Here is a 16,678-nt window from a genome sequence, read left to right on the forward strand (position 1 = left end):
GTCCCCCAGTCTGTGAATATGTTACCTTACACATAGAAGGGACTAGGGCTCTTGAGTTGGAGATTATCCTGGGTTATCCAGATGGGCAATGGAATCACAAGCATCCTTATAAGAGGGAAGCAAGAGGGTGATGTTGGAGAGGCAGGCAATGTGATGACAAGCAGAAGTTGCAGGGATCCCATCGCAAACAAAGAACCAGGGGCCAAGAACACTGGTCTCCAGAAGGTGGAAAATGCAAGGGACTGGATTCTCCCAAAGAGGCTCTAGAAGGAACCAAGTCTAACTTTAACCCATTGAGACTGATTTTGGTCTTCTGATCTCCAGAACTAGAAAAGTATAAATTTGTGTTTCTTTAAGCCCCTAAATCTGTGGTGATCTGTTACAACAGCAACAAGAAACGAATCCAATGGGTGTGTGAAAGTATTAATGCTGACCAGTCTACCAGGTGCTTCCACCCCAAGCGTCCTAACTGTCCTGACCTCAGGGTAGCAGGGTGGAACAGAAAGAGCAAAGCCTCAGATCAAACAGACATCCCTTGCGTCCCGATCCTGGCTCTGCCACTTATGTCTGTGTGCTTTGGGGCAAGTTATTTCCCCTCTCTGAGCCATAACTGTCTCAGAGGTAAAACAGTGGTTGTCTGCATTTCAGATCCAATAGAAGCACATCTCTATGGCAACAGCAATAAATCATCTAGCTAGAGTAAAGGTACCAGTAGGTTGCCATGAGGTTTAAATGAGATGATGTGTCTAAAGGGTCTGTGCAGCGTTTATCGCCCAGCAGACGCTCGGCAGAGGCCAATTTTCCCAACCTCACCCCATCTTGCACAGCAGTGGTGTGTAAAATCCTGCAGGGAGCTTGCTAAAAGGCAGGTGGTGCACGAATCTACACCATTAATACCTTCCCGCCTCACCTGGGAAAGCATCGAAACTTCTTAGCAGGGTTTGTAAGATGCCTTTTTAACAGCTTTATTGAGACATAATTTATATGCCCTAAAATCCATGCATTTTAAGCATACAATTCAGTGAATTTTTGTATTTACAGAGTCGTACAACCATCACCACAATCTAATTTTTTAACATTTTCAACATCCTAAAAAGCAAACAAGTGCCCATGTACCATCACTTCTTGTTCTCACCCTGCCCTCCACAATCACAATCTATATTTCCTCAGATGGATTCCAAATGCAATTCGCCCTTGCTTCAAGAATATTCAAAATTTTAACAAATAGACACCCATGAGCTTACTGACCATCACGTCAAAATTCCACATCAGCTTTTCTTTTCTCAAAAATGAAAACAGGGTCTATCTAAATAGTTTCCCTGAAGGGAACTGGGTTTTATTGGTCAGAACTAGTATTACAGGGAACTGAAATTTAAAGGGTACACTTTCAAATCATGATTTTTAAGGATGTACAAATTTAAGTGCTCTGCTTCTCCTCCTTAACCCCCACTCCAAACCTCCAGTCTCAGTGGTGAGAAGACCCACTGCTATAGAGATGCATATAAATGGACCCAAAGTCTGGGGCAGTTTGGCAGGTGGGGTGGGAACTGGCTCCCCTAGTCTATGGAGGCTGACTCCCAGCCCACTTTCCCTTCCCTCCATACTAGCTGGGTGTCTTCAGTGATCTGAGTGCCAGATCCTTTCCATTTTGTTTACCCCAGGCTTCCCTGGTGGCTCAGATGGTAAAGAGTCTGCCTGCAGTGTGGGAGACCCAGGTTCGATCCTTGGGTCGGGAAGATCCCCTGGAGAAGGAAATGGCAACCCATTCCAGGATTCTTGCCTGGAGAATTCCATGGATGGAGGAGCCTGGCGGGCTACAGTCCATAGGGTCGGGAAGAGTCGGACACGACTGAACGACTTCACTTCACTTCTTCACCCCAGGCATCTAGGTGGTCTGGTGTATTGTTGCTGATGGGCGACTAAAGTTGTCACCCTGGGAGTCAGACCCCTGGGGATGAAGCTGGGCAGGAAGTGTCTCACCAGGACCGTAGGGTGTGTCATAAATCACAGGGTGGCCACTCTGCATCTGTGACAGACTCTGAAATCTAAGTACTGACAGGGACACAGCTAAAGTGTGGTGTGCAAAGAGGCCAAGAGACGAGTTTTGGGCCCCAGGCTACCAGGAGCTGCAGGCGAGCCCTGGAAATGCTCTTGGAAATTCATGAAATCAGAAAAGAAACAAGTGAAAGTCAGACAGGCTGGTACCCGAGACCCCCGGATGCCGTGCTTCCGGGAGCAACAAAATACCAAGAAACTTTAAGGGACTGAAAAATCACTGTGTGCATGGGCAGTTGGGTAGAATTATGGACAAAAAGATACAAAGAGACCAAAAACCCAACTGCCACTTCTGAAAAGCCACACAAAAGCAGGTAAGGAATGAGGTTGCCCTCCCTCCCCAGAGCAAGCAAGCAAGGGAAACTGCTATTTGTTCTCCATCTCTCCTGATCAATTTCTATTGATTGAGGAAGCTGAGAACCCTAGTCAGTAACAAAAAGGATCCCAAAATACTTTCTCTAGCACTAGCCAGTGAGTGCTGCTCACCCGGGAACACGAGTGCATTGAGTTAACTCCAAGGGAAGAGCGCCTGGAGGAGGGCATGGCAACCCGCTCCAGGACTCTTGCCTGGAGAATCCCATGGACAGGGAGCCTGGCGGGCTGCAGTCCACAGGGTCACAGAAAGTCGGACACGAGTGAAGCAACGGAGCACGCAGGCACAAGGGCCAGGGTGGAGAGCACGGGGCCCACGTCAGCGGATGCGCGGCACGGGAGAAAGTGAAGCATCTCTTCCTGCCTGCCCCAGCCACCTCCTTTCTGCTCCCGACCCTTCTACTGATTGTTACCATACAGCTTCAATTCATGGAGATACGGCTAAGAAGACAAGCTTTGCAATGATCATTGTTTCCTTCATTCCTAGATTCAGGGCCATGAACTACTCACAGCATAAAAAGGGCAACATTTATATGGCATCCCAAATCTGCATGCTTTATAAGCCTGTGATGCTTCATAATACTGCTGGCCAAAAAACTGAGGTGGGAGAAGAATGGCTTTTGAGTGGATTAATTTAACTTCTAAAACAGGCTGGGCACTTAGGTTCCCTTCTTTTGGGTTTAACATTTAAGTAGCTTGATACAGTTATTGGGCAAATTGCTTCTCTGTATCCATCTACTGCAATAAACAAGGATACATCCATTTCTACCTTGCCATAGTTTTTTTTTTTTTTTTTAATCAGAAATGAGGAGAGAACTTCAGAAGTAACAGCACCTGTTGGCTAATTACTGTGAGGAAGAAAAGTTCAGCATCAACTAGGCTACAACTGAAATAATTGTATTTGGCAGGCAGTCTCTAACGTTTAAGTATACAAAATTTAATTACCCAGTCACAGATAGCACATTCAGCTACTTATGGGCACACTTTGAAAGTGACTCATCCAAAAAGGTCCACTGGGGTGCAGTTATAAACAGAATCAGATGTTCCACAGAAGTCAGATTATGTTTATTTTATGCTGGGAGACAAGTGGATAGTAACATCTGCTCTTGACATCTTTAAAGCAAAATTTTCTGTGTGTGTGTGTGTGCGCGCGCGCAGGGTTCTGAGTTCTCAACTATATGTCTAAGTACTCAAGCATTTTTGTTGGTGTGTCGTTGCTGGTTGTACCCCTAGTTTATATCAGTTATAACTGTAGCTCACTTATAAGAGTAAATAGGGAAGTTAAAAAATTTTTAAATTAAAAAAAAACACAAGAAAACTGTGTGGAAGAAAAGACAGCAAATATGGAGAACCTCTGTGGGGGAGAGAATACAAGACCTGTTGCTAAATTTTCAGAGCTAGATGCTAACTCTGTCTGCAGTCAACACAACAGGAATCTAAAGCATCTAGCTCTTTCTTTTTATCAGCAACATAGAAATAGGCACTTCAGGTTCTTATTAGATAAGTCAAGTATGAATTCACCACAGTCTGATACTCACCAAAGACTCCAGCAAGGCATCTGACTTAGAGAGAGGCGGCCTAGAAATAGAAACTCCGCTTTTCCATGTCAGAGCATCTCAATGCTGGCTACACATCTGAATCACCTAGGGTGCTTTAAAAACACCTGTACCCGAGTCCTAGCCAGCACGTCTGATTTAGAATTTTTCAAAGGCTTCCCTTGGTCGTGAACCACTGTTCTAGAACCTTGCTTCTCCAGTATTAGCACCTCCTGGAAGACTGTTAGAAATGCAGCACCTCGAGCCCTGCTCTAGACCTGCCCAATCAGCGTTGGCTATTAGCAAGATTCCCAGGTGATTCTAATGTATTTGGAAGATCAAGAACCCCTTCTATCAAGGAGGTTCTATGAGTTCTTCATATTGTCAGCTCATCACAGTAGCACACCTCTCTGCTGAAATGCCTTCACTGAACCAAGCTTCTTGATTTGCCTGAAGATCAGTATAGTCAATCAGTCTCAATTACACAATTCTCACCGAAGACGTTTTCCCCATGATATGCTCAATATACTTTAACCAATTGCATTTAACTATGCACTGAAAGTTCTCTTACATTTTAATGACAGAAAAAGCTCATGTCACCAGATGCGTTTAGTTCCTACTTACATATCATTTTAAAGCCTGAAGACAGTCTAATCCATGAAAATCTCTGAAAACTGTAATTATTCTATATACGTTGGTTTGGTGGCACTCCTATTTTATAAACTAAATCTTGTGGAGGCCAATTACATAAACTACTTCATTTCTTCAGCCATGAACAATGGTCTACAAGAATTTACATAGGTAGTATCTTTGTTAAGCCCTTGAAACACATCCTCAAGTAACCATTACTGGATGCACCTGGAGTGGGCTCCACTTTCACCTCTGATTTAACCCCTCCTTTCCACTCAGTGCTCTTAGGCTCCAAAATCACGGCAGATGGTGACTGCAACCATGAAATTAAAAGATGCTTTCACCTTGGAAGAAAAGCTAGGACAAACCTAGACAGCATATTTAAAAGCAGAGACATTACTTTGCAGACAAATGTCCCATCCAGTCAAAGCTATGGTTTTTCCAGTAGTCATGTATGGATGTGAGAGTTGGACAATAAAGAAAGCTGAGCGCCGAAGAATTGATGCTTTTGAAATGTGGTGCTGGAGAAGACTCTTGAGAGTCCCTTGAACTGCAAGGAGATCCTACCAGTCCATCCTAAAGGAGATCAGTCCTGGGTGTTCATTGGAAGGACTGATGCTGAAGCTGAAACTCCAGTACTTTGGCCACCTGATGTGAAGAGCTAACCCATTGGAAAAGAGCCTGATGCTGGGAAAGATTGAAGGCGGGAGGAGAAGGGGATGACAGAGGATGACAGAGGTTGGATGGCATCACCAACTCGATGGACATGAGTTTGAGTAAACTCCGGGAGTTGATGATGGCAGGGAAGCCTGGCGTGCTTCGGTCCATGGGGTAGCAAAGAGTCGGACACGACTGACCGACTAAACTGAACTGAACTTCCACTTAATGGCTAGCCAGTGGTGAAAACTGGGAAGAGTGCAGTGGTTCTCCAGGTGGGGTCCCAAGACCAGCAGCATCAACTGGCACTTGTAAGAAATATAAGTTCTCAGGTCACACACCCAGACTGACTGAATCAGAGACTCTAGGGGCGGAGCTCAGCGGGAAATCACTGAGACCCTCAGTGACTCTGACATGTGGGTAATCTGAGAACCACTGGGAGAAGTCAGTATGAGGTGGACTCAGAGAATCTTCATTTCTAACAATTTCCCACTTTAAACCAATCAGGAAACTTACTTTAAAAAACCACTGAGGAAGAGCAATGAGAGGAAAAAAAAAAAAAAAAAAAACCAGCATAAACATTACGTAAAGCCCCTCTAGGAGGCTTTTTTTTTCTTTTTTTAAATTCTTGAGAATTTTAGTTTATTCTTTAAAAACTCCAAAATAAAGAGAAAAAAATGTTTTCCTATTAATACATACAATGGCTCCTTTGAAGTTGCTGTTTTCTAAGAAATTCAACTTTCGGTTAGTAAGGACTAAGATCCTAACATAATTTTGCTAGAGAAGTTACCTCCTGAATTATCATTTAGCAAATGGGCTTCCCTGGAGGCTCAGACAGTAAAGAATCTACCTGCAATATAGGAGACCCAGGTTCGATTTCCGGGTCAGGAAGATCCCCTGGAGAAGGGAATGGCAACCCACTCCAGTATTCTTGCCTGGAGAATCCCATGGACATAGGAGCCTGGTGGGCTACAGTCTCTGGGGTTGCAAAGAGTCGGACATGCCTGAGTGACTAACATACAGATGAAATATGGTGATAAGGGCATGAAAGAGAATGAGTTTGAGTGGAAATCATGGATGCCTATGGTCACCTTCCCCTTTCCCCTTGGGTTATCACCCCTGAAGGATTTCTTTATTTCTAGTGAGTGGAGACGCCACACAGCACAGACTCCACAAAGGCAATATGGAGTCAGTTCTGCCAGATTTGCAAAAGCTCAGGCTCTGCCCCCATCACCAAATCCAGAATCTCTGCTCAGGCATCTGCTAGCTCTTGGCAAAACAGGGCTTCCTGTTTTCAAGATAATGTTTTAAAATGGCTCATAAAAGGTTTCTTGGAAATAACCAGTCCCTGCAAAGCAATATTTTGATGATTAAACTATAAATAAATCAGAAACATATGGAGCTAATTTCCCTGGGGTTTGGCAAAACACTTTGGACTTCATTCCATCCAGAATATTTGAAGGATGGTTTCAAGTGTTCGTGGAATCAAACATGGCTTCATTTTCCCCCAGCTCCCTTTCCTGCCCTGGCAGTTTAAGAACAGGACCGAGATTCCTGAAGGTTTCCTTGTCTCTGCCTTTGTTCCAAAATTGCCAGATCTCAATACAAACACAGAATTTGCTCACCTAAGTGTCATAGTTGACTGAGTATGTAGTACAGTTTGCCAGCAGTATTGCAACTCTCTCTCTCTGGGTTTCAGAACAGTTCAAGAGGTTTGTTTCTAATTTACAAAGGAAAGGTTTCAGACTTGAGTTATTTCAAAGAATAGCAGCTCCTTTGTAGGTGAACTCTTTCCCACTTACCTACAGAGATTCAAGCTATCTCTTCTTACAACCTCCAGCCTTTGAACTCTATGAGCAGAAATGTTTTGATGGAGTTCACAGCCCTGGGGGGCATCTTCCATGTGACCAGAGAGAATGTCCACTTTCTGGACATCTGAGGGTGCATTTTAGAAAGAGAGACGGAGCCCGAAAATTCTGACAGGAGTTTTTTTCCCTGTTAGATGTTGTTAATATGTTTGTTTGTTTGTTTAACATAATAAACAGCTCTGGCACTTTTTAAAACAAACATTCTGTTTTTGGAAACTATTTTATCTCCAGGCACAGTACTACTAGAAGTCCTGTGGAAATAATCCTTAATACCTAAGTGCTATGGGAAGTGTATAATTTCTTAATATCTCGAGTACATAGGCAAATGAGTCTCGGTGATACAGATTTGAGAAACTTAATAAGTGACGTCATATCTTTAAAAATGTTCAAAGGAAACTGATATCCAAGATGAAATGCAAAACAAGGAGTATGTCATTTTATATCAGGTTATTCAAATCTAATACACAAACAGCATAATTATGTTTCCTCTATTAATGAGAACATCTGTAAATAAACCATAACACTATTAGTGTGAAATGAAAAGAGTGATTAGAAAAATAATTCTTCTTTTTTAAATTGAAGTACAATTGACTTACAATATTATATTAGCTTCAGACGTACGACATAGTGATTCAATATTTTTATACATTGCAAAATAACCACCAGGATAAGTCTAGATACCATCTGTCACCCTGCAATGTTATGACAATATCATTGACTACATGCCCCGTGGAGCATTTGTTTTATAATTGAAAGTTTGTACATTTTCATCTTCCTCACCTATTCCACTCATTGCCCCACTGCTCTGGCAACCACTTTGTTCTCTGTATCTAGGAACCTGTTTCTGTTTTGCTGTGTCTGTTCATTTGTTTTTTAGATTCTACATATAAGTGAAACCATGGAATATTTGTCTTTGTCTGTCTGACATTTCACTCAGCATAGTACCCTCTAGATCTATCCATGTTGCTACAGATGGCAAGATTTGATTATTTTTTACGGCTAAGTAATATTCAGAGAATAATTCTTAAATAACACATATTACATTCTAGGAAAGCTTGAAATGTTCAAACTTCTAAAATTAAGCAGCACAATATAACATAAAGTGTCCAATTTCTGCAGCTACTAAATAAGTTTGCCCCCTCACAACATTAAAAAAAGAAAGAAAGAAAGAAACCTAAAAGCTAGGAGAGAAGAAGAGTATTCTTGGGGGAGAAAAGAATCTGAAAAAAAACAAACAAACATGTAAAGCAGGAAAACATGCAGTATAAAGATGGGATATTGGAAAAATTAAAATTAAAAAGAAGAAGCTAGAGAACAAGACAGGGTACTATTAACATTAATGGAGCTCTTTCTCCAAGATCTTAAACTACAAAACTTATCTCTGTAATTACAACCTCCAGGGTCACTCTGCCTGGGTCTGAAACCTCTGTTGTGTTTTTTATAAGCAGGGTGTCCCTTGGGCAGGTTACTTTCCTTCTTTGAGCCTCACTGTCCTTATCTGTTAAATGGGCATAATAATCCCTCTCTTTCAAGGCTGTTGTGACGATTCAATGAGATCATTTAGCTAGACCCTCTTAACAATATCTGGAATATAGTGAGTGCTTCAAACATAAGTGGCATGTCTGTTTTCAAGCCCAATCCTTAATTCCAGTTGAACCGCTGTTCGAGAGATAGTGAAAGATAGGGAAGCCTGGTATGCTGCTGTCCACGGGGTCACAAAGAGTCGGACACACTTTAGCGACTGAGCAACCACAATAATCACCACATTACGGCATTCCAGTCTAGTGAGCTGGTTTTGTGCCCGCTACTACATATCCTCGGGCAATGCTGTCCTCTCTTCCAACACCAGCTTGCATCTCTGTGGAAAAGTGATTCCCAGTGTCTTACTGATACGGACAGTAGACCTATGAAGTCACTGTGCATACTGGATTAGTGAAGCACTGAGCTGCTGTTCCTAGGGGAGTATAGGGTTAGGTTCCTGAGAGGCTCTGGTTCCAATGTTCTCATCAACTGATCATTTATTCCTTGTCTTAGGTGTGTTTCCGTTTAAAGGACTCTTTGCGAACCTATGGACCACAGCACTGCAGGCACCTCTGTCCATGGGATTCTCCAGGCAAGAATACTAGAGTGGGTTGCCATTTCCCCCTCCAGGGAATCTTCCTGACCCAGGGATAGAACGGACGTCCCTTATGTGTCTCCTGCAGTGACAGGCAGGCTCTTTACCACTAGCGCCATCTATATTGTTGCTCCATTAACCTTGAACTTGTGGCCAACACCACCATGACACAGCTGAACAAGGCATATGTAACACACACACTGTCTCCACAAAGCATGTCACAGCCCTCCTGCACTTAGGAACACTAGACACACTTCAGTACTACACGTGGGGACTATTTTAAAGAGCAAGATCCCCAACAAAAAGCACAACAACAAAAAGTGTAGAGCACGAGCCTAAAGAGACCACAGAAATGACATTTGTCTACAGTGTGAGCTGGAAAAATGGCAGCTAAAGGGGCAGCTGCGAATGGGTAGGAGGGGGCACGCCCACCCTCATCTGTGTACATCTGAGAATCACCTGCTCTTCCCTGACTTTCTCCTTCAAGCCTTTTCAGGCCTGTGAGTTCAGAAAAGGCATCAGTTGCCCTCAGTTCCCGTATTTGGGTGGATATCTCAGCCATGAGCTGGGCTCCATATCGCTTTCTCTGAAATCAAGGATCTGAAATTCAGAAAGGAAGTAATGTGTACACAGCACTTACAAATCATCTTCCTCTCTACTCGCAAGTTCTGTTTGTAGAATAAATGAATGTGTGTGTGTGTACACATGTGTGCACACTTCAGGCAACCATGCCACGGAATATCATGGTTCCTACTGAATGGGAACTGGGAAAGTTGGAGGCTGACTAGGGAAATAGTGAAAAGTGTACATGACCAGCTGGGCATGTAGAAACCCGGGTGTCAGCGTCAATCTTTGACTTCCTTAAGGAGACAGAGCATTGAAAGGAAGTGGGATGCTCAGCCCATGAAATGCCATAATACTTTTGACCTCAGAGGAGCTTCCAACCCCAAACAATGTTAAATCCATCCTCCAAGAACAGCTGTCACTGTGGACATGTAGCCCTGCCACCACCAATTCGCTAGTTCTTTACAGAACACCCAGGTGGAAGTGAAAAACACAAGGTCCTCATTCTCCTCTTAGCTGAAATATGCCAGGAGGGCCAACTTCTCTTGACTCTTGGCTCCGGTCTACCAGGCTGTCTTCCAAGGCATGGTCCCCCTATGGCAATTAAGACATCATTTTCCTTTTGAGAGGAAAGGAAAGGAAAGGTTTTATAAACCTGACAAATTCCTAGAACAAGAATATGCCTTTTAATTGACAGGTGTTATGGGGATGAATTATGTTCCCCCCAAGGTAATATGTTGATGCCCCAATCCCCAGTACCTCAGAATGTGGCTGTATTTGGAGACAGGGCCTAGAAGGAGATTATCAAAACTAAATGAGGAAAAAAAAAAGAAACAACTAAATGAGGTGAGAGGTCTTCCCTGGTGGACCAGTAGTTTAAAATCCATGTGCTAATGCCGGGTACACGGGTTCAATCCTTGGTTAGGGAACTAAGATCCTATATGCCTCTGGGCAACCAAGGCTGTGTCCTTAATGAAGATCCCTCGAGCTGCCACGAAGACCTGAATCAGTCAATCAATCAAGTCATACGGGTGGGGTCAAAATCCAGTAGGACCGGGGTCTTCCCCGGTGGCTCAGACGGTAAAGCGTCTGCCTGCAATGCGGGAGACCCAGGTTCGATCCGTGGGCCGGGAAGATCCCCTGGAGAAGGAAATGGCAACCCACTCCAGTATTCTTGCCTAGAAAGTCCCATGGACGGAGGAGCCTGGTAGGCTACAGCCCATAGGGTCACAAAGAGTCCGACATGACTGAGCAACTTCACTTTCACTTTCCTGATAAGAAGAGGAAAAGACACATGGGTGTTGACAGAGAGGAACGGCTATGTGAGGACACAGTGACGATTTTCAAGCCAAGGAGACAGGTCTCAGGAAAAAACAACTCTGCCAACATCTAGATGTTGGACTTCCAGCCTCCAGGCCTGCAAGAAAGCAAATTTCTGTTGTTTAAGCCATCCCAACTAGTGGTATTTTGTTACAGAAGCCCTAAAAGACAAATAGAATGGTTACTGGTTATTCATTAGCTGTGGATTATCTAAAGTGATTTTCTTCTGCATTATTAAGAAGGAAATTCTGTTTCTTAGTAACACATAAACTATATCGGGTGCTACTCTATTCACATATTATTTTATTTACTCCCATACAACCTCCCAGGAAAGTACTTCACTATCCCATTTTACAGAGGAAGAAACTAAACCTTAGAAAAGTCAAGAAACTTGCCCAGGCTCACTCACTGAACAGGTGACAGGACTGGAATGAGACCCATCAATCTGAACACAAAAGTCTTATTCTTTTAACCAAAGCATCTATATTTCTTTGAGGACGAGATTTCCAAGAGCTTCCCAATTTTACATCTTCTGACCAACTGTCCCATAAACTATTGAACTGCCCCAGAAGTGGACATCTGAACTGCAACTTGGCATCTGAATTGCATTTTCCAAACTGTCACTTATACTGAAAGCACTTTCTTACAACAGTCCTTTGTAAGACCACAGGCCCTGGTTCTTGGTGTGGAAAATGTTAGCTGTTTAGTCAGTAGTGTCTGACTCTTTGTGACCCCATGGACTGTAGCCCACCAGGCTCCTCTGTCCATGGGATTTCTAAGACAAGAATACTGGAGTGGGTTGCCATGTCCTTCTCCAGGGGATCTTCCCGACCCAGGGACTGAACTTGAGTCTCTGGCTTGGCAAGCAGATTCTAGCCTGTGAAAAAGTGCGCACTACAATTTAGGCAGATTACCAAATTTTAAAGAATTAGAGAGGAAGAAAAAAGCACTCAAAACAGAAACTATTCAGAGCATGGTGTTCTCTTCTGTGATTTGGACGGCGCTGATGGCTCTTGCAGTGTCTGGAGGTCATCCTTAGCAATTTCCACCCTCATTATATTATTGAAGTGCAGAAATGAAGATTTCCAGCAAGTTTCAATCAACAGAAATCTTGATAAAAAAGAACTCAGTGTGCTGACGTTAATTATTTAAGTCTGAGGGACTGCCATGGCTTGCAAAAGGGGCTCCATAAGTTGTTTTCCTCAATGGTGAATATTTATAATATTATGCTATCGATCATATTTCAAAAGTGGGCTTTAATTAGAAACCTCTTCATAAAATTTATCATCAACTAAGTCTTTTCAATTCCCAAATATGGTACATAATCTCAAAGACTTAAGAACCACTGACTCGGGAAGGAGAGTGTGGGATGAACTGAGAGAGGAGCATTGAAACACATACATTACCATATGTAAAATGGATATTCAGTGGGAATTTGCTGTGTGATGCAGGGAGCTCAAATCCAGTGCTCAGTGGCAACTTAGAAGGGTGGGATGGGGTTGGAGGAGGTTGGGGTTCAAGAGGGAGGGGACATATGTATACCTATGGCTGATTCATGTTGATGTATGGCAGAAACTAACACAATATTGTAAAGTAATTATCCTCCAATTAAAAATAAATTTAAAAAAGAAACCACTGACTCAAGATCATTTTTATTCTAGTACCTGAATATCCTTTTGCAGTGATAATTGTATCAGTCTAAGGAGTTTTTATACGATACATTCAAATCATATAATCTGCCCCAAACTGGGAGTAGGATGGGGAATTGGGGAAGGACAGCAGAAACTTGATAACATCTCTGTAGGCATTATTCTAAGCACACTTTCCCTTTGGTTTTGACATTCCCATATTTTGTTTAGTGCACCTCCTGTGGTCAAACACAATAGCAATTAGTGATGAACTCTTCCAAATTCACACCCTGCCTATTTCTCAGGTTCTCTAGAAGTCAGTGGAGGCGTGGGGGGCGGGAGGGGGCGGGCAGAAAGAAGATCTATTGTAGCATTTCTTATTCATGCCAAGTGAGCTGTTACCAGCTTGCTTATTGATTTTTATCTTTATGCTGCAAACCTCCAAATGCCACAGCCCAAACTGGGATCCCACCAAGCCTGTTCCTTTCCTCATCCTTTCATTTCCCCAGTCATCTTTCTTTTTGATCCTTGACAACGTTTCTGTACACCCACCTTCCCGGAATTAACTGCCGGTTCGATTTTTTTTTTTCCTTTCCTGTCTCTTTAAGTCAGAAACTTCCTGAGATTCCTAAGAGCTGGCTGCCTCCACAGGCGTCCAGGTCTCCCAGTAAGTCTCCATGGCAGTGAGATTTGCAAGTGAATCCCCCCAGATCTGAGAAAACAGCAGCAGTTGTCTAATCAATCTCTGACTTCCAGCCATCTACCAGGGCGCCAGTGGGTTTTAAGAGAGCCAATGAACCAAAGTCCGAGGACTGAAAAACCCAATCAACTGATACTGGCAGCTCCAGAAAGGAGGAAGTCCCCAAAACTGAACAAAATATAAAACCAATACTAAATCCGACTAACAAACACACAAGTAGCAATTAAATTATTTATGATTCCAATGCCTACCTCGCAGATTTCCCAAGCACTCTGCTCACACATGTATCTTCCTCTGCTCTCTGCCTCCCCAAAGGCTGTGCCATCTCAGCCTGAACAACAGCCTTCTCAAGAGTCAGGCTCCGAAATACACATGCTCCACACGCCCTGATAGCCTTTCGGTGCCAGGCAGCCCCTTCTCCTTTCTTCCTAGCCCCAGGCCAGCTCAGGCCAGCTCCCAGACAGGCAGACAACTCCTCCATGGGATGGAACTGGGGCAGGGAAAAAGATCAGACAGGAGTTGGGATGAATTTAACTCACCAAAGACCGGGTGGCCAGCCATCCAGACGGGAAGGGTCCCTCTTCATCCCTTTCCTAACCTTAAACCCCCTCACGGACGGTTTCTCCAGCCTCCTTCAGATCCCAGAACAAGTTGGCAGACTCCTCCGGGCGTGTTCCCTGCTCACACCCAGACCGCTCCCAGGAGGCAGCCCCCAGCCGGTGGGTCGCAGATAGCTTCTTACCTTCGCAAAGCCCCGGTTCTTAAAAGCCTGGCTGGCGTCTCCAAGGAGTCCTGCGTTTCCCTTGACATGGGGAGCCACCCGTTTCAGAAACAGGGCACATTTCGAAATGAAACAGAAAGTAACCCGGTGATCCAGACCGGACCCCCGGGACCTGCACTTGGCTTTGGCTCTCCGCAGCCTCGGGAGTCCTGGGACTCTGCCAGCTAGCCCAGCTGTTTCAGCTCAGAGAGAATTCAGAGGAAGCTGCAGCTTGGAAGTCTGGAACTCACAGCCTGGGCTCTGCTTTTTTGTTTTTTTCTTTTTTTCAGAGTATTTGTTGAGCTTTTTAACATGCAGTTTGTCTCCTTCTGCAGGGAATTACTCAGTGAGCCTATCACCTGACTCCCAGCGGCTCCATTATATAATTCAAACGGTGCGATTTGAGTTGTGATCAGAAAACCACACTCCTCCCTACCCCCCACGACCTACCTCTCCCTTCCTTGGAGCGGAGGGCAAGACACTCAAAACACCAAACAAAGACGATCACCCTTTCTTGCAACTTCAGCAGAGCCACTGCATTTCTGCAGTGTATTTTTTTATTTCCCCTGAGGTTTGAATTTTCTTGGGCAGTGTGCATGCTAAGTCGCTTCAGTTTTGTTCAACTCCTTGTGATCCCCTGGACTGTAGCCCACCAGGCTCCTCTATCCATGGGATTATCCAGGCAAGAATACTGGAATGGGTTGCCATTTCCTTCTCCAGGTTTAGGACCTTCTGAATGTCAATGCTGAGTTAGGGGACTTCTCAAAATGTAACATCTCGAGATGTAACTGTAGCAGTATCCTTGATTTTCATTTAGGGTGGCGGTTTGTAGATTAGATGAAACAGTGAATGGATTTGCAAATGACAGAGCTCATCATTAGTTGAACAGCCTCACATAGATTGAATGACACCTGTGCAAATGAAATCCAAAACTTAGAACGTTTATTACTTTAGCCACAATGTCTAAGTTCCTTGAAATCTCAAAGGGTATACTGAGTGGAGAGGTCTTTAGCCAAAACCCTGCCCTGACCATCAACATCCCTCTTCCAGTCACCTCAGAGAAGCATGACATCCAACTGAAAACTACATGCTTGACGTGCAAACACCACTTCATGGCCCAACCCCCAGCCTCTACTATCAAGCACGTGGAAATTCTTAAAGCCAATCTATAGAAATATTTGGAGCCAGCACTGTCCTGGGTGAAGGTAATAAAAATCAGTCCTAATTTCCCTTTCTTAGCATCAGTCATCTCTGTTGCAATGATGTGTATTCAGCGGCAAGTATGTTAAGACAGAATTGACCCAGGAATGAGAGATCTTTGAGAAACTTGGGGGGCATAAATGAGCATAACACTACAAGTGTTCATTGCTCAGTCATGTCAGTGTCTTTGCAACCCCATGGACTGTAGCCCGCCAGGCTCCTCTGTCCATGGGATTTTCCAGGCGAGCATACTGGAGTGGGATGCCATGCCCTTTTCCAACGGAGCTTCCCCACCCTATCAAACCTGGGTCTCCTGCATTGCACGCAGATTCTTTATCGTCTGAGTCACCAAAGGATCAACATAAAAAAATTAATAAATACTCCAACCTATTTGCTTTTTCCTTGTCAAAGCCAGATGAGCTGTATACAGTGGTGGTTCTGGGTTCCTATTCTCCTCCCAGCCAGTGGAGACTTGTTGCTGAAGATGGGAAATACTCCGAAAAGACTGTTAAAGTCTAGGGAACAAATGCTAACATCAGCCACCTTCTTTTGGTTTTTCTTGGTCTGACCTCTTTTTTTCCTTTTGCATTTCCTCACTCCTATCAGCCAAAGGAACCTCCCCTTCCCTTCTTGCCTGACTGTAACAGTGTATTAATAGTTGATACCAAGGCTATACTAAACTATGTGATATTAGACTGATACTGTGCCCTAAGAATGGGGCTTTCCCAGGTGGCTCAGTGGTAAAAGACTCCACCTGCCAATGCAGGAGACACAGGAGAGGCAGGTTCGATCCCTGGGTTGGGAAGATCCCCTGGAGAAGGAAATGGCAACCCCCTCACTCCAGTATTCTTGCCTGGAAAATCCCATGGACAAAGGAGCCTGGTGGGCTACAGTTCATAGGGTCGCAAAGAGTCAGACATGACTGAGCATGCTCCTGCCCTAAGAATAATTTGCAAAGCTCTCTGTAACTACCCACATATCCCTCTGAAGTGGGCATGGGGTAATTATTCTTCTTCTTATCCAGACCCAAAGAAAGCCAGTGACATGGATGGAAATTAGAAGTCAATTTTTCTACACTCAGAGCGGTTTTGCAAAGGAAGACCCAGATATACATTAAAAAAACATAACTGCTTAACCATGAATGACAGATTGATGTCTGTTTATATCTCTCCCTCCAGGTGTGGTAAATACAGAGTGTTGTGGCCGTTGCTATGGTAACTACTTGTTTATTAATGAGAAGAAGGCTACATAGTAAAATATTAGAAAACATCAG

The 16,678-nt window shown here is 43.9% G+C and overlaps 1 protein-coding gene across 8 annotated transcripts in view; it reads right to left on the bottom strand.

Moving 5' to 3' along the window:
- PHACTR1 (phosphatase and actin regulator 1) overlaps positions 1 to 16,678 on the bottom strand; it is a 521,359-nt gene that overhangs the window by 260,050 nt on the left and 244,631 nt on the right. The window contains exon 1 of one of the 8 annotated variants that reach the window (XM_065912779.1): positions 14,188 to 14,442. The exons of 5 other annotated variants lie outside the window; for them this stretch is intronic. Coding sequence is in view for 1 of the 3 variants with exons in the window: in XM_065912778.1 (XP_065768850.1) it covers positions 13,985 to 14,006 (22 nt within the window). In the remaining 2 variants the exon portion in view is untranslated. Of the gene's footprint in view, positions 1 to 13,696; positions 13,762 to 13,984; positions 14,119 to 14,187; positions 14,443 to 16,678 lie in introns of those variants that run through there. 2 more of the 8 variants (XM_065912778.1, XM_065912781.1) reach the window with 2 other exon arrangements.

The sequence above is a fragment of the Muntiacus reevesi genome, chromosome 20, assembly GCF_963930625.1.
Source record: "Muntiacus reevesi chromosome 20, mMunRee1.1, whole genome shotgun sequence".
NCBI classification, from domain to species: Eukaryota; Metazoa; Chordata; class Mammalia; order Artiodactyla; family Cervidae; genus Muntiacus; species Muntiacus reevesi.